This window comes from Microcaecilia unicolor, chromosome 3 (genome assembly GCF_901765095.1).
Source record: "Microcaecilia unicolor chromosome 3, aMicUni1.1, whole genome shotgun sequence".
Classification (NCBI taxonomy): Eukaryota; Metazoa; Chordata; class Amphibia; order Gymnophiona; family Siphonopidae; genus Microcaecilia; species Microcaecilia unicolor.
This window is the reverse complement of record NC_044033.1, coordinates 202883503-202901167: the sequence shown is the minus strand read 5'-3', so window position 1 is coordinate 202901167 and position 17665 is coordinate 202883503. Positions and strand designations below refer to the sequence as shown.

Here is a 17665-nt window from a genome sequence, read left to right as displayed (position 1 = left end):
AGTCTGGTGCCTTGCCTACGAGGCGGGAGCTTGCGGCTGAGGGGATTTTTTTGGCTTGCTTATGTTTCTTATATGGGCCTCCGAGAAGGTATTTACCAGTTGAGTAAAGGTGGTCAAGACCTAGCAGGTCATGCAGCACATTGCATTGCTCTCTCTGCAATGCCACTACTGCTTATCATTGCTATAGCACTGCAAGGCATACGCAGCGCTGTACAACATATACAAATTGGCAGTCCCTGCTCATTGAGCTTACATCCTTGATATAACAGCAGGGGGAACTTATTAGCAGGCAGACTTACTAAAAACAAGAGGAATAGAATATAAGTGGGTTCTGTATGTGTTTTTATTTTTGCTACTTTCATGCAGCTCTGCAGGTGGCCACTTTGGTTGTAGTCTTATACTCCCTTCTGGACAGCGGTATATATAAGTATATAATCAGGCATTTTTTGCCTATATCTCTCCTCCTTTCCCCTCCTCCCCTGCTCTCCCTCTCCTTTATCCACTTTTTAGTGGGGTGACATATTCTGGCATACGCTGCTCTTGATACAGTTTTCCAGCCTCAGTATATAATTGTCCTTATGATTTTTGTCCAGTGCTGAGCCATGTCCAGTCAGTGGCATTTGGGGATGGGTGCGCAGCTGGCACCTACCTCTTACTACTACTACTGCTACTATTTTTCTGGTTCAGTGCCTGCTCTCGGCCCTAATTAGCCAAGTCGAACCAGCTACAGCTTCTAGTTCCTTTTTTTTGGCTGATCAAATTCCTATAATCAAGCCTAATTGAGTTTTTCAGAGCATAAGCATTCTCACACTGGGGGCACTATTAAGACTACTACTATTTAGCATTTACACTCTGTAGGTCCTTCAGGTGTGTCCGGTCTCCAGCAATACCCACATCTGCATCCAGACTACCCACTAAATGTCTGGTTTTACTTTAGGTGGTGGGTACTAATTTTCTGCAGCGTTTTCCAGTTGCATCTCTTGGAATTCCGATCTCTATGGGAGTTCTTTGTAACAGGTCACTGGGAGTTTACATGCTAGTTTGAGGCAATTCTCATGAGTTATACTTTTTATAGCACTATAGTATTAGTCTGCTATTATGGGTCTTCTTGCTGTCAGATTTTTATCCATTGCTTCTCCTGCTCTTGGCAATGCAGGGGTGCAGGTACTGCCTCTGCTCCCTGTAGGTGCTCGCTTGGCGCCAGTTCAAGAGAGGCGAGTCTACCTTTCTTTGGATTGCTGAGTATTGCAGATTATGCGAGTAGGGTACGCATTTCAGTTTACTCCAGTATCTCTTTCCAGGGCTCGCATCAAACTTGTGGCCATCAGAGCGGTTCTCTGTGGGCGTCTGGACCTTTGTCCAATTTCTTTCCCTCGGACAGTTCAGTGACAAGGTCTTTCCCCCATTTTCTCTTCGATTTTAGATTTCTTGCCGGTCGCTCAAGACCTCTAGTGGCCCTCTTTCGAAGGGGGACTTTGCGGCCTGTCTTTGTCGCAGTGTGGTCAGGGGAGTTTCTGACTTCTCTTGTTTCATTCAGAAGCCTACTTTCACATTTCTATTTCTCCTGCAGATTTTTGTTTCCTTTGTTCACTAAAGTTATGGTAGCTGTAGTGGCGGCTCTCAGAACAAAGGGGCATTTTGTTGCATCTTCAGTTGGATAATTGGTTATTCTGGGCAAACTCTTGTCACGAGAGTCTTCTGGTGACAGCTCGGGGGGCAGAATTCTTGCAGTTCCTATCTTGGATACTAGTTAGGCACAGGAGCCGTCTTCTACCCTCTTAGTCGATAGAGCCTCTGAGAGTTAGGTTTCCCATAAGCCAGAGTCGAGTGTTTACTGTTGCCTCGAGTCATCACGCTCCAGGCTCAACTTCGTCACTCCTGGCAGATTTTCAGTCCATCGGAAAGAGATTGTTTCTACAGGTTTTGGGGAACCATGGCAGTACCGATGGAGGCAGTGCCTTGCACTAGGATTTTCTTGGAGTCTCTTCAGAGGTTGCAACTGCCCAGATGGTTATCTCAGAAGGTTTCCTTTCATCAGTCTTTGCTTCTTTCTTTCCAGGTCAGGACCAGTCTACATTGGTGGCTTTGGCACTTTCATTTGTCCAAAGATATGCATTTGAATCATCTCTGTTAGTCTGGAGTGTCGGCGGATGCCAGTCTCCTCGGCCGGGGAGTTCATTTTCTGAAGCAGTTTGGTCAGGGTCTCTGTCTTTTCAGAAGACATTATTATCATTTAGACCGGTTGGGGACCAGAACGATTCATCTGGCGCTCCTCAGGGTTCTTCTGCTACTGACAGGCTGAGTAGTTCATGTAATCTTGGGCAATGTCGCAGCGGTTATATTTTTATCATTCCGCAAAGAGGAATGAGGACTCTACCGTTGGAGTGAATCCCATTGCTATTGTTTCAAGGGCCGCACGTTCATCGGGTGGCTCTTTCAGTGGCTCATGTAGCATGGGTCCTAAATGTTCAAGCACCTTTTCTCTGTCGTTACAGGCTCATTTTGACAGAGTGGTCGCCAATCTAAGTGGTGTTGCGGTTGTTACTAGATCGTTGGGGGTATCCCAGGTTGGATCTGTGGTCCTCTGATAGTAATGCAGATTTCCTCTATTTTTGCCGTCGTCATGAGATTTCCAAAGCGCAGAGTGTGGACGTTCTTCTACTATGCTTCTCAGCTGGTTTAAGGTATGCCTTTTTTCCTTGTCCTCTGATAGGGTGTCTTCTTTTGGAAGGTCGACACACACAGGGAATGTCTGATTTTGGTAGCACTGGTGTGGTCTCGAAGTCCATGGTGTGCCGGTTTTCCACGTCCTTTGGTGAACTTTTCTTTCAAACTTCTGGTGCAGCGAGGTCCTGTCATTCATCCGAATCCGGTTCTCTGCTGTATTACGGCCTGGCTCTTGAATGGCCTCAATTGTTTAGCAGGGGTTATTTTTCTTAGCTCATTACTTTGATTGATGAGCGCTCTTGGAGGATCTTGAGGATAGGCTAAAGCTCATGCACAAATCTCCTTTCGTGCTTCGGTTATGTAAGGTTACATTTGTGTAGAGGGACTTGATCTAAGCTCTTCCTTTCGCTTCTCTTAAGGTGCAGATTGCGATTTTCTCGTCCTTTTGGGATGGTATCTGGAGGAGGTCTTTAGCTAGTTTTCTAGCTGTAGTGCGTTTTTTGAGCGCGGTTAATCTCCTTCCTTTTCCCTAGCGATGTACTTTTCCTCGTTGGGGTCTGAATTTCGTTCTGGCAGTTCTTACTAAGCCTCTCTTTGACCCTTTGTCGTCCTGTACTCTGAAAGGCTTGGCTTTGAAGGCAGTATTTTTGCTGGCCATTGTTTCCGCTAGGCAAGTTTCGGAGTTGCAGGTGTTGTGTATATCGCTTTTCTTGGTCTTCTGTGCCGATCGCGTAGTATTCCGGCCAGTTCCTTCCTATCTCTCCAAGTGGTATTTTGCTTTTATGCTTCTCAGCTGATGGCCTTGCCTGATTACGTTCCTTTTTTGGCTCAGAGAAACAGCGGCATTTGAAGTGTTTGGATGTCAAATGGGGGTTCATCCACTATTTTGATTTTTTTCTGGTTACATCTGTTGATCTTCTTCTTTGTTGTATTTTGAGATAGGCGTAAAGGGTTCATGGCCTCTAAACCTATTTATTCCTCGATGATTTTAAGTACAGAGTACTTAGGCTTATCTTCTTTCGGGGAAACTTGTTCTACAGCATTTTGGAGCTCGTTCTGCAACAGGTCATATAGTCTTGTAGACAGAGTGTGGTCTGGGGCCTCCACAAGACAGTGATACGGTGGCCATTTTGTCATCTCTGCATTCTTTTTCTAAGCTCTGACGTTTCGACGTCCTCAGTCGTCGGCAGGTTTCGTTTTGAAGCATGCGTTTTTGTCGGCGGGGCTGCTAGGGTCCCTCCCATATTTTCACTGCTTTGTTACTTCCCATCAGTCACATTCTGGGCCGGTCCGGAGGGACGCTAAGGAAGGGTAAATTAGGCCTTACCTGCTAATTTTCTTTCCTTTAGTCCCTCCGGACCGGCCCAGATCCCTCCCTTCAGATATCTGTGTTTGTTCGGAGCCGTGTTGTTAGTTTCTTGGTCTATATTAAATAAAAAAAAAATAAATAAAAATACATAAATAAAATAACAAACAAACAAAGAAGTTTACTGAAATGTCCTGTATGAAGGACCATGATGTGTTTGAAGGCACTCACCCATTGTTGGCAATGTGCCGGTAGCTGCTCAGGTTTTTGGATGCACAGGTTTTCTATTTCTTCTATGCCTTTCCTTCTGCTTTGGTACCTTATTACTGGATCTTTCTCTAGCTGGCAAGGGCTCTTATTGGCTGGCTAGAGTCACAGTTTTTTTCTCAGTCTCCACCTGCTGGAAGGCGTGCACAACCCATCAGTCACATTCTGGGCCGGTCCGGAGGGACTAAAGGAAAGAAAATTAGCAGGTAAGGCCTAATTTACCCTTATAATTCTGTCTCTCATGCTGCCAGGCTGCATGGGGAGGGTCTAAATCTCTAAGTGCTCTGGGCGTTTGTCTTTAATTTCTGTAGGCACTGGGAGAGGACTGAAGGGATATTTTTTTTCTCATATTTATTTTATGTCTTTTTTTTGTGTGTGTATTTATTCCCTGCTTCTCTAGGTAAAAACTATTCACGTCTTGTCTTTGATGTCCTGGTGATCATCGTGTGTATTTTATCCTTTGCTCTCTGCAGTCGCTCTATCTTTCGGGGTCTGGTTTTACAGCATGTGAGTATTGTGGTATGTGTGGAGGAGAAATGAACAGAGCATTTCATATGGTGGTGATGGGGAAGGAAGGGAAATTGAATTGAGCTGAGCTCCTAATTGCTAATTCTGGCTGTGTTACTGAATCCATGTGATCTTGGGGGAGTCACTTTGCCTTGGGTACGCTGGCTGTGCTAAGCTACTGTTTGTCTCTGTTGGGTGAAAAGCTAGTGACCTGGGGACTGTGTGGACCTGGAACATCACTAGCCTATGCTTTTCCCTCAGAGCCAGTACTGATCCAGAATGCTATTATGGGAGTGAGAATTAGGGAGAGAACACCATGAGCAATTTCAGGTGTGAGGTTAAAAAGTCTTGCCCGTTCTTGTGATATTAACCAGTCCAGGATGGTTTTTTTTCAAGGTAGGACCATTAATCCTAGTGTTAGACCTAATTTGCTGAATCCATTTTATGGTGACTTGTCAGCCCTTAGTACATGGGTTTCCTCTATATCAATCCAAAGCTCTATGCTTTGCTATAGCTCTGTGTTACAGGATAGAGTGTCAACATATCACCACTGCTCTTGGCTGGCCCATGATCTGAAGTACATTTACTCAATCTTCCCTGCAGGAATTTGCCAGCTTCTTCCAGGCTCAATACAATCAGGGTGTGTCCCTCTGGGAGCGGATGGAGTTCATCAACGGCTGGTATCTCCTGCTTATCATCAGTGATGTTCTCACCCTAATAGGCACCGTAATGAAGATTGGGATAGAGTCTAAGGTGAAGTCATAAATTAATTCTGATGGGCTTCTTGTGGATGTGGAGGGATGTCAAGTGGGTAGGACCCTCACTACATTGAGAGTGGGATGCTTGCAGACAAATGGAGGGAGTAGGGGGGCTGCAGTTGTCACAGTTTACTTCTGTACTTGAGAAGCAAATCTGGGAGACCTTCCCCCACTTCTAATTGTGGGTCCTGAGTGGCCGCTAGGTATCACTCTTAAGACAGGAGACAAACTGGGGACCTTCCAGAATTGCAGGTGTTCATTTGTGATCAGTTTATGTAGCTGTGGCTTTAAATATGGTTGAAATAATTTGGAAACTCAGGGAAGAGTATTGGGGAAACAGCAGTATTAGAAGTGAGGAATTAAAATATCATATTGCAAGGAATGTTTTTCCCTTTTTTTTTTAAATTGTGTATCATAGGGGATTGTGGTGGGAGAAAATAGAGGCAAGAACCCAGCTCTGTGTTTCTGAAATGGTTTAAAAGAAATCAAGAGGAGGGGGGGGGGGGGGTGGTAACCTAAAATAATTGTTGTGATTTGTGTCTCGGGGCATGATGTGTTTCACTGAGCTTTACTGGAGTGTTTATCAATGAAGAGGTTCAAGAGGCCTAAACACAACAGCACAGATAAGTGCTTTAGTGCTTGGGGCAGGCAAGCTCAGTTGCTCTTTCTCTCACCTTCATCCCCCAGCCTGATCAGTGAGAGAATAGAGACATTTTTCCCAGCTTTTCAGCCACTGCCAGTTTATGCTTTCTCCTCCAACACAGGGGGCTTCCTCTCTCACCCACCCCTAGTCATGGCCCTGCCCACACTGGAGGGAACTTGGTGCTAGACCAGTTGTGGCCTAGTGATTAGAGCAAATGGGCTGAGAACCAGGGAAGTCAGAGTTCAAATCCCGTTTCTGACATTTGACCTTGGGCAGGTCACGTTATCTCCCATTCTATCAGGCACTCGCTTGACTAGTAAGCTCTTTGGGGTAGGGATACTTATCACCACGGTTCAGCACTATGTACATCTAGTAGTGATATAAAAATAAGTTGTTCTTGTTTTAAAATTAGCTCAGTCACCCAGAATGGTTATAGGATCATAATTTTTACTTATTTGTATTTAGTTACCACCCTTTTCAGGAAATTCACTAGGGGGTGAACAGCAAGAATAAGTCAGACATAGGCAATAGACAATGGCAGCAGCAAAAATACCCAAATAGTTCACATCATGGCATAGTATAATAAATACAGTGTCAAAACAATAAACATTAACATATCTTTAATAGCTTAGGATATAAGTGGAGGTGGGACATGTGGAGGGGCATAATCGAACGGGGACGACCATCTCTAAGGACGTCCCGGCGAAGGGGCAGGGAAACCGCTATTATCGAAACCAGATGGGCGTCCATCTTTCGTTTCGATAATACGGTCGGGGACGGCCAAATCTCAACATTTAGGTCGACCTTAGAGATGGTCGACCTAAATGTTGAGATGGGCGACCTTAGAGATGGTCATCCCCGATTTTCAACGATAATGGAAACCGAGGACGTCCATCTGAAAAATGACCAAATCCAAGTCATTTAGTCGTGGGAGGAGCCGGCATTTGTACTGCACTGGTCCCCCTCACATGCCAGGACACCAACCGGGCACCCTAGCGGGCACTGCTGTGGACTTCAGAAGTTGCTCCCAGGTGCATAGCTCCCTTATATCCCTTACCCCCCCCCCCCAAAAAAAAAAAATAAAATAAAAATACCCACTCCCCACAACTGTACACCACTACCATAGCCCTAAGGGGTGAAGGAGGGCACCTACATGTGGGTACAGTGGGTTTCGGGTGGGTTTTGAAGGGCTCACATTTACCAGCACAAGTGTAACAAATAGGGGGGGGGATGGGCCTGGGTCCGCCTGGCTGAAGTGCACTGCACCCACTAAAACAGTTCCAGGGACCTGCATACTGCTATCATGGAGATGGGTATAACATTTGAGGCTGGCAAAAAACATTAAAAAAATTTTTTTTTTTTTTAGGGTGGGAGGGAGTTGGTGACCACTGGGGGAGTAAGGGGAGGTGATCCCCGATTCCCTCCGGTTGTCATCTGGTCAGTTTGGGCACCTTTTTGAGGCTTGGTCGTGAAAAAAAATGGACCAAGTAAAGTCGACAAAATGTTCATCAGGGACGCCCTTCTTTTTTCCATTATCAGCCGAGTACACTGATCTCTTAAGCATGCCCCAGTCCCGCCTTCGCTACGCTTCCGACACGCACCTGTGAACTTTGGTCATCCCCGCGACAGACTGCAGTTGAGGACGCCCAAAATCGGCTTTCGATTATGCCGATTTGGGCAGCCCTGAGAGGATGCCCATCTCCCGATTTGTGTCGGAAGATGGGCGCCCTTTTCTTTCGAAAATGCCCCTGATAGACATATAAGAGTAATCTGAGTTAGATATTAGGGTGACTGACAAGGAAAAACTGCAGTGATGTCAGAAAAGGTGCGGGAAGGTGATCTCAACTAGGGTAGGACAGGATAAGCAAGTCCTTCTCCAGTATATGCAGCTGACGTTAGTCCTTGTGTGTGTGACTAGCTGGTTAGTTACTTTTTCAATGAAAGGCTTGGGAGAAGAGCCAAACTTTCACCTGCTTCCTGAAGTGGAAATAAGTCTTGTGTTAGGTGATGCCTTTTTTGGGGAGTGTTTTCCAAAGTCTGGAGAGATGACAAAGTGGAACTCCCAAGAATTGGAAGAAGGGTCTTCTACTGTGCAAGGGTGTCAATGCTTTAGTACATTTTTAGATACAATTGGGCGAGTGATCTGAACGGTGGTGGATAGAAGAGAGGGAAATGAGGAGACTTCAGTCCATCCTGCCTGCTTATCTTCCGTCCTCCGCTACCTAATCGTTTTTGTCTTCTGTCTCTGCAGAACCTCGCCAGCTACGATGTTTGCAGCATCTTACTGGGCACATCCACCCTCCTTGTCTGGGTCGGAGTTATCCGTTACCTCAGTTTCTTCCAGAAGTACAATGTGGGTAACTTGTTTACATTCTAATTGTTACAAAAACTGATGCAGCAAGTTGGGGAGGGATATTTTGGTCCTGGGATGCTGAAGAACACCTGGGTCCCAGTTGTTAACTGAGTTCAGTATAATTTGGGATGGGTTGGGATATTAAGGGGAGAGGGGGATTAGGGGGCAGATTCATGTTAGGGATTAGGGTTGATTATATCTTAGATTTTTCATTTTTGGACTTGCACTGTTTCTTTATTGGAATTGACAGGGCGCTCTTGCTTAATTTATTTACTTGGATTTTGCTCACACCTTTTTCAGTAGTAGCTCAAGGTGAGTTACATTCAGGTACTCTGGATATTTCTCTGTCCCAGGAGGGCTCACAATCTAAGTTTGTACCTGAGGCAATGGAGGGTTAAGTGACTTGCCCAAGATCACAAGGAGCAGCAGTGGGATTTGAACCGGCCACCTCTGGATTGCAAGACCGGTGCTCTAGCCACTAGGCCACTCCTCCTCCAAATTGTATTTTCTTTGTAATAAAAATGTATTATTATTTTAAAAATAAATAAAAAGAAGATGCAGCAGAGGCAGGAGCAGTGCAAGTTCCCTCGTTTGCACACGCACTGCCCCCACCACAGGCCAGGCACATCAAGAGATAAAGCACTGTAAGATTAAAGGGGGTCAGTTCAGAACTTTTTTTTCCCTCTGTGTTCTTTCCAGTGGTTTCAAAGGCAGCCTTTCACTTTGAAAAGTTTGCATTTGTTTTTTTTTTTCTGACTAAATAAGAGCTCCTATTACTGAAAATTCAAACGCATGCGTTTAGTTCAAACCTGGTACAGTGGGTAAAATTCAAGTGCACGATTGCACTCCACACTGACATTTGCTCCCATATACAGCAGGAAACGTAATAAAAGCCCATTTGTACAAGTAAAAGCACTGTTTTACCCACCCAGTGACTTGCATGAAGTTACACAGAGATTCACCTGGGGTTGGAGATGCATCTTGGAGTGGAGGAGTGGCCTAGTGGTTAGAGCACTGATCTTGCAATCCAGAGGTGGCGGTTCAAATCCCACTGCTGCTCCTTGTGATCTTGGGCAAGTCACTTAACCCTCCATTGCCTCAGGTACAAACTTAGATTGTGAGCCCTCCTGGGACAGAGAAATATCCAGTGTACCTGAATGTAACTCACCTTGAGCTACTACTGAAAAAGGTGTGAGCAAAAATCTAAATAAATAAAAATCATAGACACCGATAAGACTTCCCATTGGAATGTATTCCCTATGACAATTCATTTTTAGCTACAATATTAAGAACTTAGCAAAATATGTACAATCTATTTTTTGAGGAAATATTCTTTTAAATTATTTTTATAGGTGTTCATTTATCCTGCTATATTGAATGTGAATGTTGATTTTCTTTTATTTTACTGATTTTTCTGGTAATCTGCTGTAGGACCTCTTGTGGTCATAAGTAGAATATTATTATTTTAATAATAGAAAAAAAAATGAGGCAGTGAATTACGAAATTGGGATAAAATTCATTTCTTGCTTGGCTTAGTACCTATTTTCCTGACAGTTGACGCCCAACAATAAGAACAATTGGGGCAGGATTTGCACCTGGAATCCTACAGGCTTGATAGCTTGAATGATGTAAATAGTACTACTGCTTTGACACCTTCGATGATGATTTGGGGACTTACAGTGTTCCTAACCCAGCTTCCTCCTCTCTCTCTCACCTGCCCCTGCAGATTCTTATTGTGACGATGCGCGTCGCCCTCCCCAACGTGATCCGTTTCTGCTGCTGTGTGGCTGTCATCTATCTTGGCTACTGTTTCTGTGGCTGGATTGTGTTGGGGCCATACCACATCAAGGTACTGGAAATGCTTATGGATGAGCAGAGATACGGAATCTCAGCTACCAAGTCTGCCCTATTATTTTTTTTATTAAGAACTATATACTGCCTTCCCAACCTAAATTAGGATATTCAGAGTGGGGTACAGTTGTGTGAAGGCCCTTAATTACAATAAAAGCATTTGTACACACGGAAAGCAGTTCAGAAGTCTACACTCGCAGTTGAGCAACCAAGCTGCAGGTGACAATGTTACTATTGTTAGTACCATTAGCAAAAATGAAAGTATTTCTGGGAACACTACGGATAACCAGTCTTCTGGACCTTGACGTTTGCAGCTGGAGGCTGCCATCTTTCTTAACATCAGAACTATGGTGGTCCATTAAGAAGCTGCTATGTTTTACCCCTTCCACCCCACTAAGAGATACAGTGTTGATCTGCATCCCCCTTCCCTTCAGCTTTGGTAGTGGACCCAACCTAAACTGTTTCTATGTGATAAACAGATTGAATTCTCATAGTCTGAACTGCACTCAGACTGCCCCTATCTGGCGTGCCTACGTTATATGTCTGTGGTTCGTTGTGGGTGGACCTTGTTTTAGAAGGGATACACAAGCCCATGTTCTCCCCTGTCCTCCTTGGTGCTATCTTCCATTCCCTCACCCCCCACCCCCCCATTGCTACTGAGTGATATAACTGCTCTGTTCTCTGCCCCTTTTAGTTCCGGTCCCTCTCCATGGTGTCGGAGTGCCTCTTCTCACTCATCAATGGGGATGACATGTTTGCAACCTTCTCAGAAATGCAGCAGAACAACTATCTGGTGTGGCTCTTCAGCCAGGTCTACCTGTACACCTTTATCAGCCTCTTCATCTACATGGTGCTCAGTCTCTTCATCGCCCTCATCACCGGCTCCTACGAAACCATTAAGGTCAGTGCTTGCAGTTAGCTCCTTCCTATATCCTTGGCCTTCTTGGGTCAGGTTTTCAAGATATCCCTACCTCCTGTTGTATACAAATCTGTCTCATGCATATTAATTAGGGTATCCTGAAAATCTGACCTGTGGGCAGCCCTAGAGGACTCGGAGTGAGGGCCAAGGCCCTATAGGTTAAATGAATCGGGAATGGGGCACATAGAGTTGTCTGTTCCCCCTCACACACCCAGTGTTTGGATTAATAGTACACTGAACCCCAGGATTGAAGTATTTGACCATCAGGTCTGTCATTAGTGGTTTAAGATGGTGGTTTCCAGGCTACCCACAATGAATATGCATGACAGATATTTGCATGCAATCTCCATTGCAGTACATGCTAATAGATCTCATTCATATTCATTGGGGGAAATCCTGAAAACCTGACTGGGTTGCAGCCCTCAAGGACTGAGGTTGCCCACCCCTGGTATAATCCCTTTTGAATCTGCTGATGCGGCATACTCTTTCCACATGGTCCTGTGATGATCACTTCCGTGGGTTATTGATCATATATCCCACTCTCTCTCAGCCTAACCCATGTCCGTTCCTTTTCTTTTATCCCCAGCACCAGAGTGCTGGGGCTGAGCAGGTGACGGCACTGTATGCTTACATCGCTGAGTGCAAAGACAGCCCCAAGTCAGGCAAGTTCCGCAACACTGGCAGCTCGGCATGCTCCGTGTTCTGCTGCTGTAAACGGTACGTGTGCTTCAAGCAAACATATTAACAGTGCCAGGAGTTTGTCTATATGCGGCATGTGTGTGAATGGGGGAGCTTGCTCTGTCTGTGCTGAACCTGACCTGCACCTAGCAGAGTGCTGTGCATGTGGATTCTGCCTGTTCTATACCCGAAGTGTATGTGCGTACATTACCTGCATTATATCTCCTGGGGGGAGGGGGCAGTGTGTAATGTACCGGACCTGTTGCAGGGCAGTATGCCTGTGTGTGCGCTGCCTGTGCTGTACCTCTCCACTGGCAGGACGTTTCATTTGTACTAAATGGCAGGGCTTAATTTGCAGACAAAAAGGAAGATGAACTGTAGAGACAGGATAGAGAATGACACGGGGACGGGGAACCGCAGGGATGGGGATGGGGACAGATCCCACAGGGACGTCCTCGTGTCATTTTCTAGGAAGGGTAGAGGGTGGTGGTGGGAAGGAGGGTTATTATAGCTGCTCATTGTTATTGTTGTTTTCAATTTGTAATTTATATAAAACAGTTGCACAACATATTGTTCCTTTTTATACTTTAATAAAAAGATTTAAAAATAAAATCATAAGTTTTCAAATATTCTGTAGATGAGGACAGAACCTGTGGGGATGGAGACAGGGCCTGTGGGGACGGGGACAAACTTTGTCCCCGTGTCATTCTCTAACATAGGAGCAGCAGGAATAGAGGGGCTGGATTAGGGGGTCTTTGCTCTGCTCCAGGCTCAACCCCTCCCTTTCTTTTTCCTGCAGGCTGCTCGGAAGGGAGGGGCTGGAACAGATCACCTCTGTTGCTCTTGAATGTGAAAAAATGTGGTGGAATTGCATTCTAACCTCTTCCCTCCCTCCACTCCAAAAAAATTAAGCCCTGACTGATTGAGGGGGGGATGTACTAAAGTCGTCGTTAGAGCCATTCCGTACCGAATTCCATAGCGAATCAGTAGGGAACAGCTATGCATGAAGGAAAGGGAATGCAAATGAGCTGCTCGTTGCAGCTCACTTGCATTCTCTAATCCTTCATAAAACCGTCGGATAATCGGCTGGTAGAGCATGCGTCCAAGAGTTGTGCTGGCTGCTCTGCGCATGCCAAGGACATTAAAAAAAACCCACGTCCTTTATGGACGTCCTTTATGGATGGCCTTGCCCCCCCACCGCCCGAGGCCGCCGCTGCCGCCGCCCCCTCCCCGAAATCAGAACTTTACACAGCCCCGGCCCCCCCTTCCTTCCTGCCTTCCTTGAAATGACAGCTTCCCCGCCATCCTCTGCCCCCCGCCCCCCGTTAGATGAGGGCGGGCCAAGGAGGGAAGTCTGGAGAGGCGATTAGCTGTTGTTGCCGGTGCAGCGCCTTCACACGGAGGTGAGAGGCGCTGTGAGGGCCCGGTTGCAGACGGAGGGGGTTGGGTGGAGGGGGGTAGCGGCGGCGGCGATGACCTCGGGAGGGGGGCGGCAGGGGCGGGGCCACGGGGGGGGCCGAGGATGGTGGGGAAGCTGTCATTTCAAGGAAGGGAGGGGGGCCGGGGCTGCATAAAGTTCAGGGAGCGGCGGGGGGGGGGGGGGGGGGCAAGGCCGTCCATAAAGGATGCTCCTGACGAGCACTTGGTCGTTTTTGCCCCCTCCCGATTTTTTTTTTACATTTTATAAGTTTTCCAAGCCCACGCAGCCCCAACGAGAGGTACAGACCTCTCGTTAGATTTCCCAGCGTTAGGGCAAGCGGAAAAGCTTAGTGCATCTCATTTCAATAGGGTTTCTACACAATTTGCTCATCTGCATTCCGTTTGCGTTAGCTGCTACCGTTGTTGGAAAAAAGTATTTAGTGCTTTCCAGGGTTTACTACTTGCTCGTTATTGGCTCGTAAAGTTTAGTGCATCTGGCCCTGAATCTGTTATTCTTCTAGTTGCTCCTTGCTTTACATAAACTTGTGAATAACCTCAATATGTTACACTAATATGCTTTTCATTAGGAACTGTGGCTGCTAACAGCTTGCCCTTGGTTACCTCTGATAACATTTCCCTTCTTCAACAGATCATCAGTAGTGGAAGACGAAGACGATCTCTTGGTTAACTGAGCATCCAGTCTGCTAGATGGATACTTCTTTCTGATTCCCGAAGCCTGCAGAAACTGGTTGAACTCAAGCTAGCAGCATATCTTCTCTTTGGAGGGGTCGGATGGCTCACTGACTCTCAGGGACACTGCTGTGCCAGGGACAGACAGCAGGACACAAGGGGAAGAAACATCATTACCCAGTGCATACGTTGTCCTCCGAGATGCCAAGCCATACTCCGTCCTTCCCTTGTGGATTGTAACTGAGGCATCGGGACGTGTGGCAAGACAAGACTTAAGCCATTTGCTGGCCTCTCTTCCCATGTGAAAATAAGGGGATATGCCTCTTTTTTTTTTTTTTTCTTTGGAATGAGTGAGAACGTAGGCTGTGAAGTAGCCTAGCTTCACTCCTTGGTGCCCTGTTTTGTAATTTTTTGCATTTTACATTAAAAAAAAATGTATGTTTATAATGTTTTTGCCTTTTAAACTTCCACATCAGGTGAAGATAAATCATCAGAGAATTAGTGGATGTTGGACATTTCAAGGAACTTGAGGAGGAATTACATTTTGGACTTTTTACAAAATATTGCCAACCTTCCTGCCTCTTCCACACCTTTTTTTTGTTTCTTTCCTTTACATTGAGCCACAGGGAACATTATAACCTTTTCTGCAAAGGTTTCTCCTGTTCCCTAGCCATTGAGCTAAAGTAATATACAAATTATGGCCGCCCCTTTTTTATTTCACGGCAGATGTGTTTCAGGAACATACTACTTCCTGCTTGAACACTTCTTTCAAGGGGTACTCGGCTCTTCTACAAGTCCTCCTTCTGCACTGCTCATATGTTTTGGGGAGTGGTTGGGCAGGACGGGGTACACCATTCACCCTGAGTTGCTGCTCTTTCACTGTAGGTGTAACCCTTGAATATGTCTGATGCCTCTGATACAATCTGCTGTGACCTGGCAGTTTTAGTGTAGAACTGTGAAACATGCCTATAACGTGTAGCACAAGACAGTGTGAAAGACGAGAGTCCTCATGTTTACCTTTCATAAGATTGTTAGTGAGGCTTTTAGTTTTAAGCAGTGGGGTGGCTTTTACTGTAGACTGGCTGCATTGGACATGGGTATAAGCCGCTGTTACTTAGATTACTGATTACATGTGCGTATACACTGTGGAAGGACTGGTGCAAGACGAGAAATGTTACGGTTTTAAATATGTTCTGTTTTATTGAGACACTAAGTTATCAGCTTTATGATAAAGACTTCAGAATATCTCTGTGGTTTGCAACTTGTTTTTTATTCACTTGTGCTCTGAGAGATTCTTTTCCTGGGTTGAAGTGTGTGTGTGTGGGGGGGGGGGGGGGGTCTTTTGGGCTGTGCTTTTACTTGGGATGGGAATACTTGAGAAAGGGAAGAGGGGAGGATAACTGGTTATATTAGGGGTTCTGAATTCAGTCCTTGGGACACACCAAGTCAGTCTGCATTTCAAGATATCCACAATGAAAATGCATGAGAGAAATTTACATGCTCTGCTTTTATTGTTTACAGATCTGTTTCATGTATATTCATTGTAGGTATCCTGAAAACCTGAGTGGCTGGTGTGTGTCCCGAGGACTGGGTTATGTGCATGCATGCACGTGGTCATTTTCATATGTATTTGCACAAAAGAAATAGTGACACTTTCCTTTCCTCTCTGAAATACGAGAAGGGAAAGATTACTCCGTGGAGCTGTTTTGTAAACATTTCATCCTGGTATGTTAAGGAGATCTGATGGCTCTGGATTACTAGAATCACAAACAAAATCCCACATCCAAAACCTTTACATATATTTTTTTTATGTGAGAACCTCAGTGGTGTAACTTGCCAGCTAACTTTCACTATTGCAAGGTTTTACAACACCAACCTCGTCATCTGTTCTCAATTCCCTCAATTTTTTTTTTTTTTTTAATTTTTAGAAGTCTTTATTGTACTTATTCAGATACATGACAAAATAGTAACATCTAGAAACATTTCAAATTATAGCGGTAGTAGGAATACAAAGGTAAACTATGATCTGAATTTGTATCAGAACAAACTGAACTCTTTAAGTAACTTCAACTTTTACATTTTTGTACAAAAACTCTCCCTCCCATCCAAACCATCCCATCCCTCCAACCCCCCCACCTTCTCCCAATCCCCGTGTCCAACTATGAAGCCCCGTTTTAGAGATGTTCCGGTGACAATACCCCTACTCAGCATTCAAAAAAGGGCCGCCATATTCTCTCCCACCTAGGCAGGACCTGGGCTTTAACTGCAATCAATCTCTCCATCTCGCACACGTATCGTAACTTGGTAAGCCAGCGTGTTAGTGGTGGTACCAATGGAGACTTCCAACTCTGAGCCAGATTCGCTCTGGCTGTCTGCAAGGCTCCCCTTGTCAGAAGCCATTCATGTTCTCTGAGACCTACTGGTCGCTGTCCCAATATGTATATTAATGGATGCCACCGCACAGGTCCCCCTATCCATCTTTGAAGGCGCGCCTGGACTGCTCTCCAATACGCTCTAGCCTTTGGGCAGGTCCACCATATATGGCCCATTGTACCTAAAGCATCACATTTCCTCCAACATCTATCTGAGACCTGCCCAAACATATGGTGCAAGCGCGCCGGAGTAAGGTACCAGCGGAAGAAGACCTTAATTGCATTCTCTTTCATAGGTATTGACCTCGCTGCACGCATTGTCCCCTTTTCCAGCTGTAACCACTTTTCATCCGTTAGGGTGAAACCCAATTCCTGCTCCCACTTTCTCCTATGTAACAAAGATGGCTTTTGATGCCCGGCTAACACTGCATAAAGATAGGTGATCATCCCCCGTGTACTGTGATATCGCACACATACTTCTTCCATTGGGTGCGTTTCCCTCTTAAGACAAGTTACATAATCAGACCCTTTCAGAAAATGTCTCAATTGTAAATAAACGTAAAAGTCACTTTGCCGCAACCCAAAATCATCCCTCAAAGCCTCAAAGGAAACCACCTCTCCTCCTACATGCAATTGGCCCATCATATCTAGTCCGGCTTCAGCCCAGCGTACCAACACGGGGTTCCCCACACTCGGTTCGAACAACGGATTGTCAACTATGGGCGCCAGGCCCGAAACAGGCGGTTGCCGATCAATAAACATCCGATCCTAATAATAAAAGGTGGCTTGTACCGCTGGTGGAAAGCACTCAACCCGCCCTCTATATTTATTGGTTAGCCACATCAGATTACCCAGCTTACGGGATCCCACCATGGATTGTTCCAATTGTACCCAAAGCTTATGATCTTCCCCTCTGAACCACTCTACCGCCGATCTAGCCTGTGCCGCCCAATAGTACCAACACAGATTCGGCACTGATAGACCTCCTTGATTTTTGTTCCTATACAGAATTGCCCGTGCCAAGCGGGGTCTCTTTTGATTCCAAATAAACCGCATCAGACGATCCTGCAAATTAGACAGATAAGCCCGGGGTACCTTCAGGGGAAGGACCTGAAAAAGCCGAGGCAAGATGTTCATCTTAATTGCCGCTATCCGGCCCAACCAGGAGAGTCCAATAAGGGACCATCTGTCCAAGTCTCTATAAATCTCTTTCTGCAATATCGGGTAATTAGCCG

The 17665-nt window shown here is 45.6% G+C and overlaps 1 protein-coding gene across 1 annotated transcript in view; it reads left to right on the top strand.

Annotated features, from left to right (window-relative positions):
• The window catches only part of MCOLN1 (mucolipin 1), a 58174-nt gene extending 42869 nt beyond the window's left edge, over nt 1-15305 (top strand). The window contains exons 8-14 of the mRNA XM_030194717.1: nt 4641-4747; nt 5351-5500; nt 8400-8501; nt 10228-10350; nt 11047-11253; nt 11858-11988; nt 14018-15305. Of these exons, the coding sequence (XP_030050577.1) occupies nt 4641-4747; nt 5351-5500; nt 8400-8501; nt 10228-10350; nt 11047-11253; nt 11858-11988; nt 14018-14060 (863 nt within the window). The 3' untranslated portion in view covers nt 14061-15305. The remainder of the gene's footprint in view (nt 1-4640; nt 4748-5350; nt 5501-8399; nt 8502-10227; nt 10351-11046; nt 11254-11857; nt 11989-14017) is intronic.
• Nucleotides 15306-17665: the final 2360 nt, after the last annotated feature.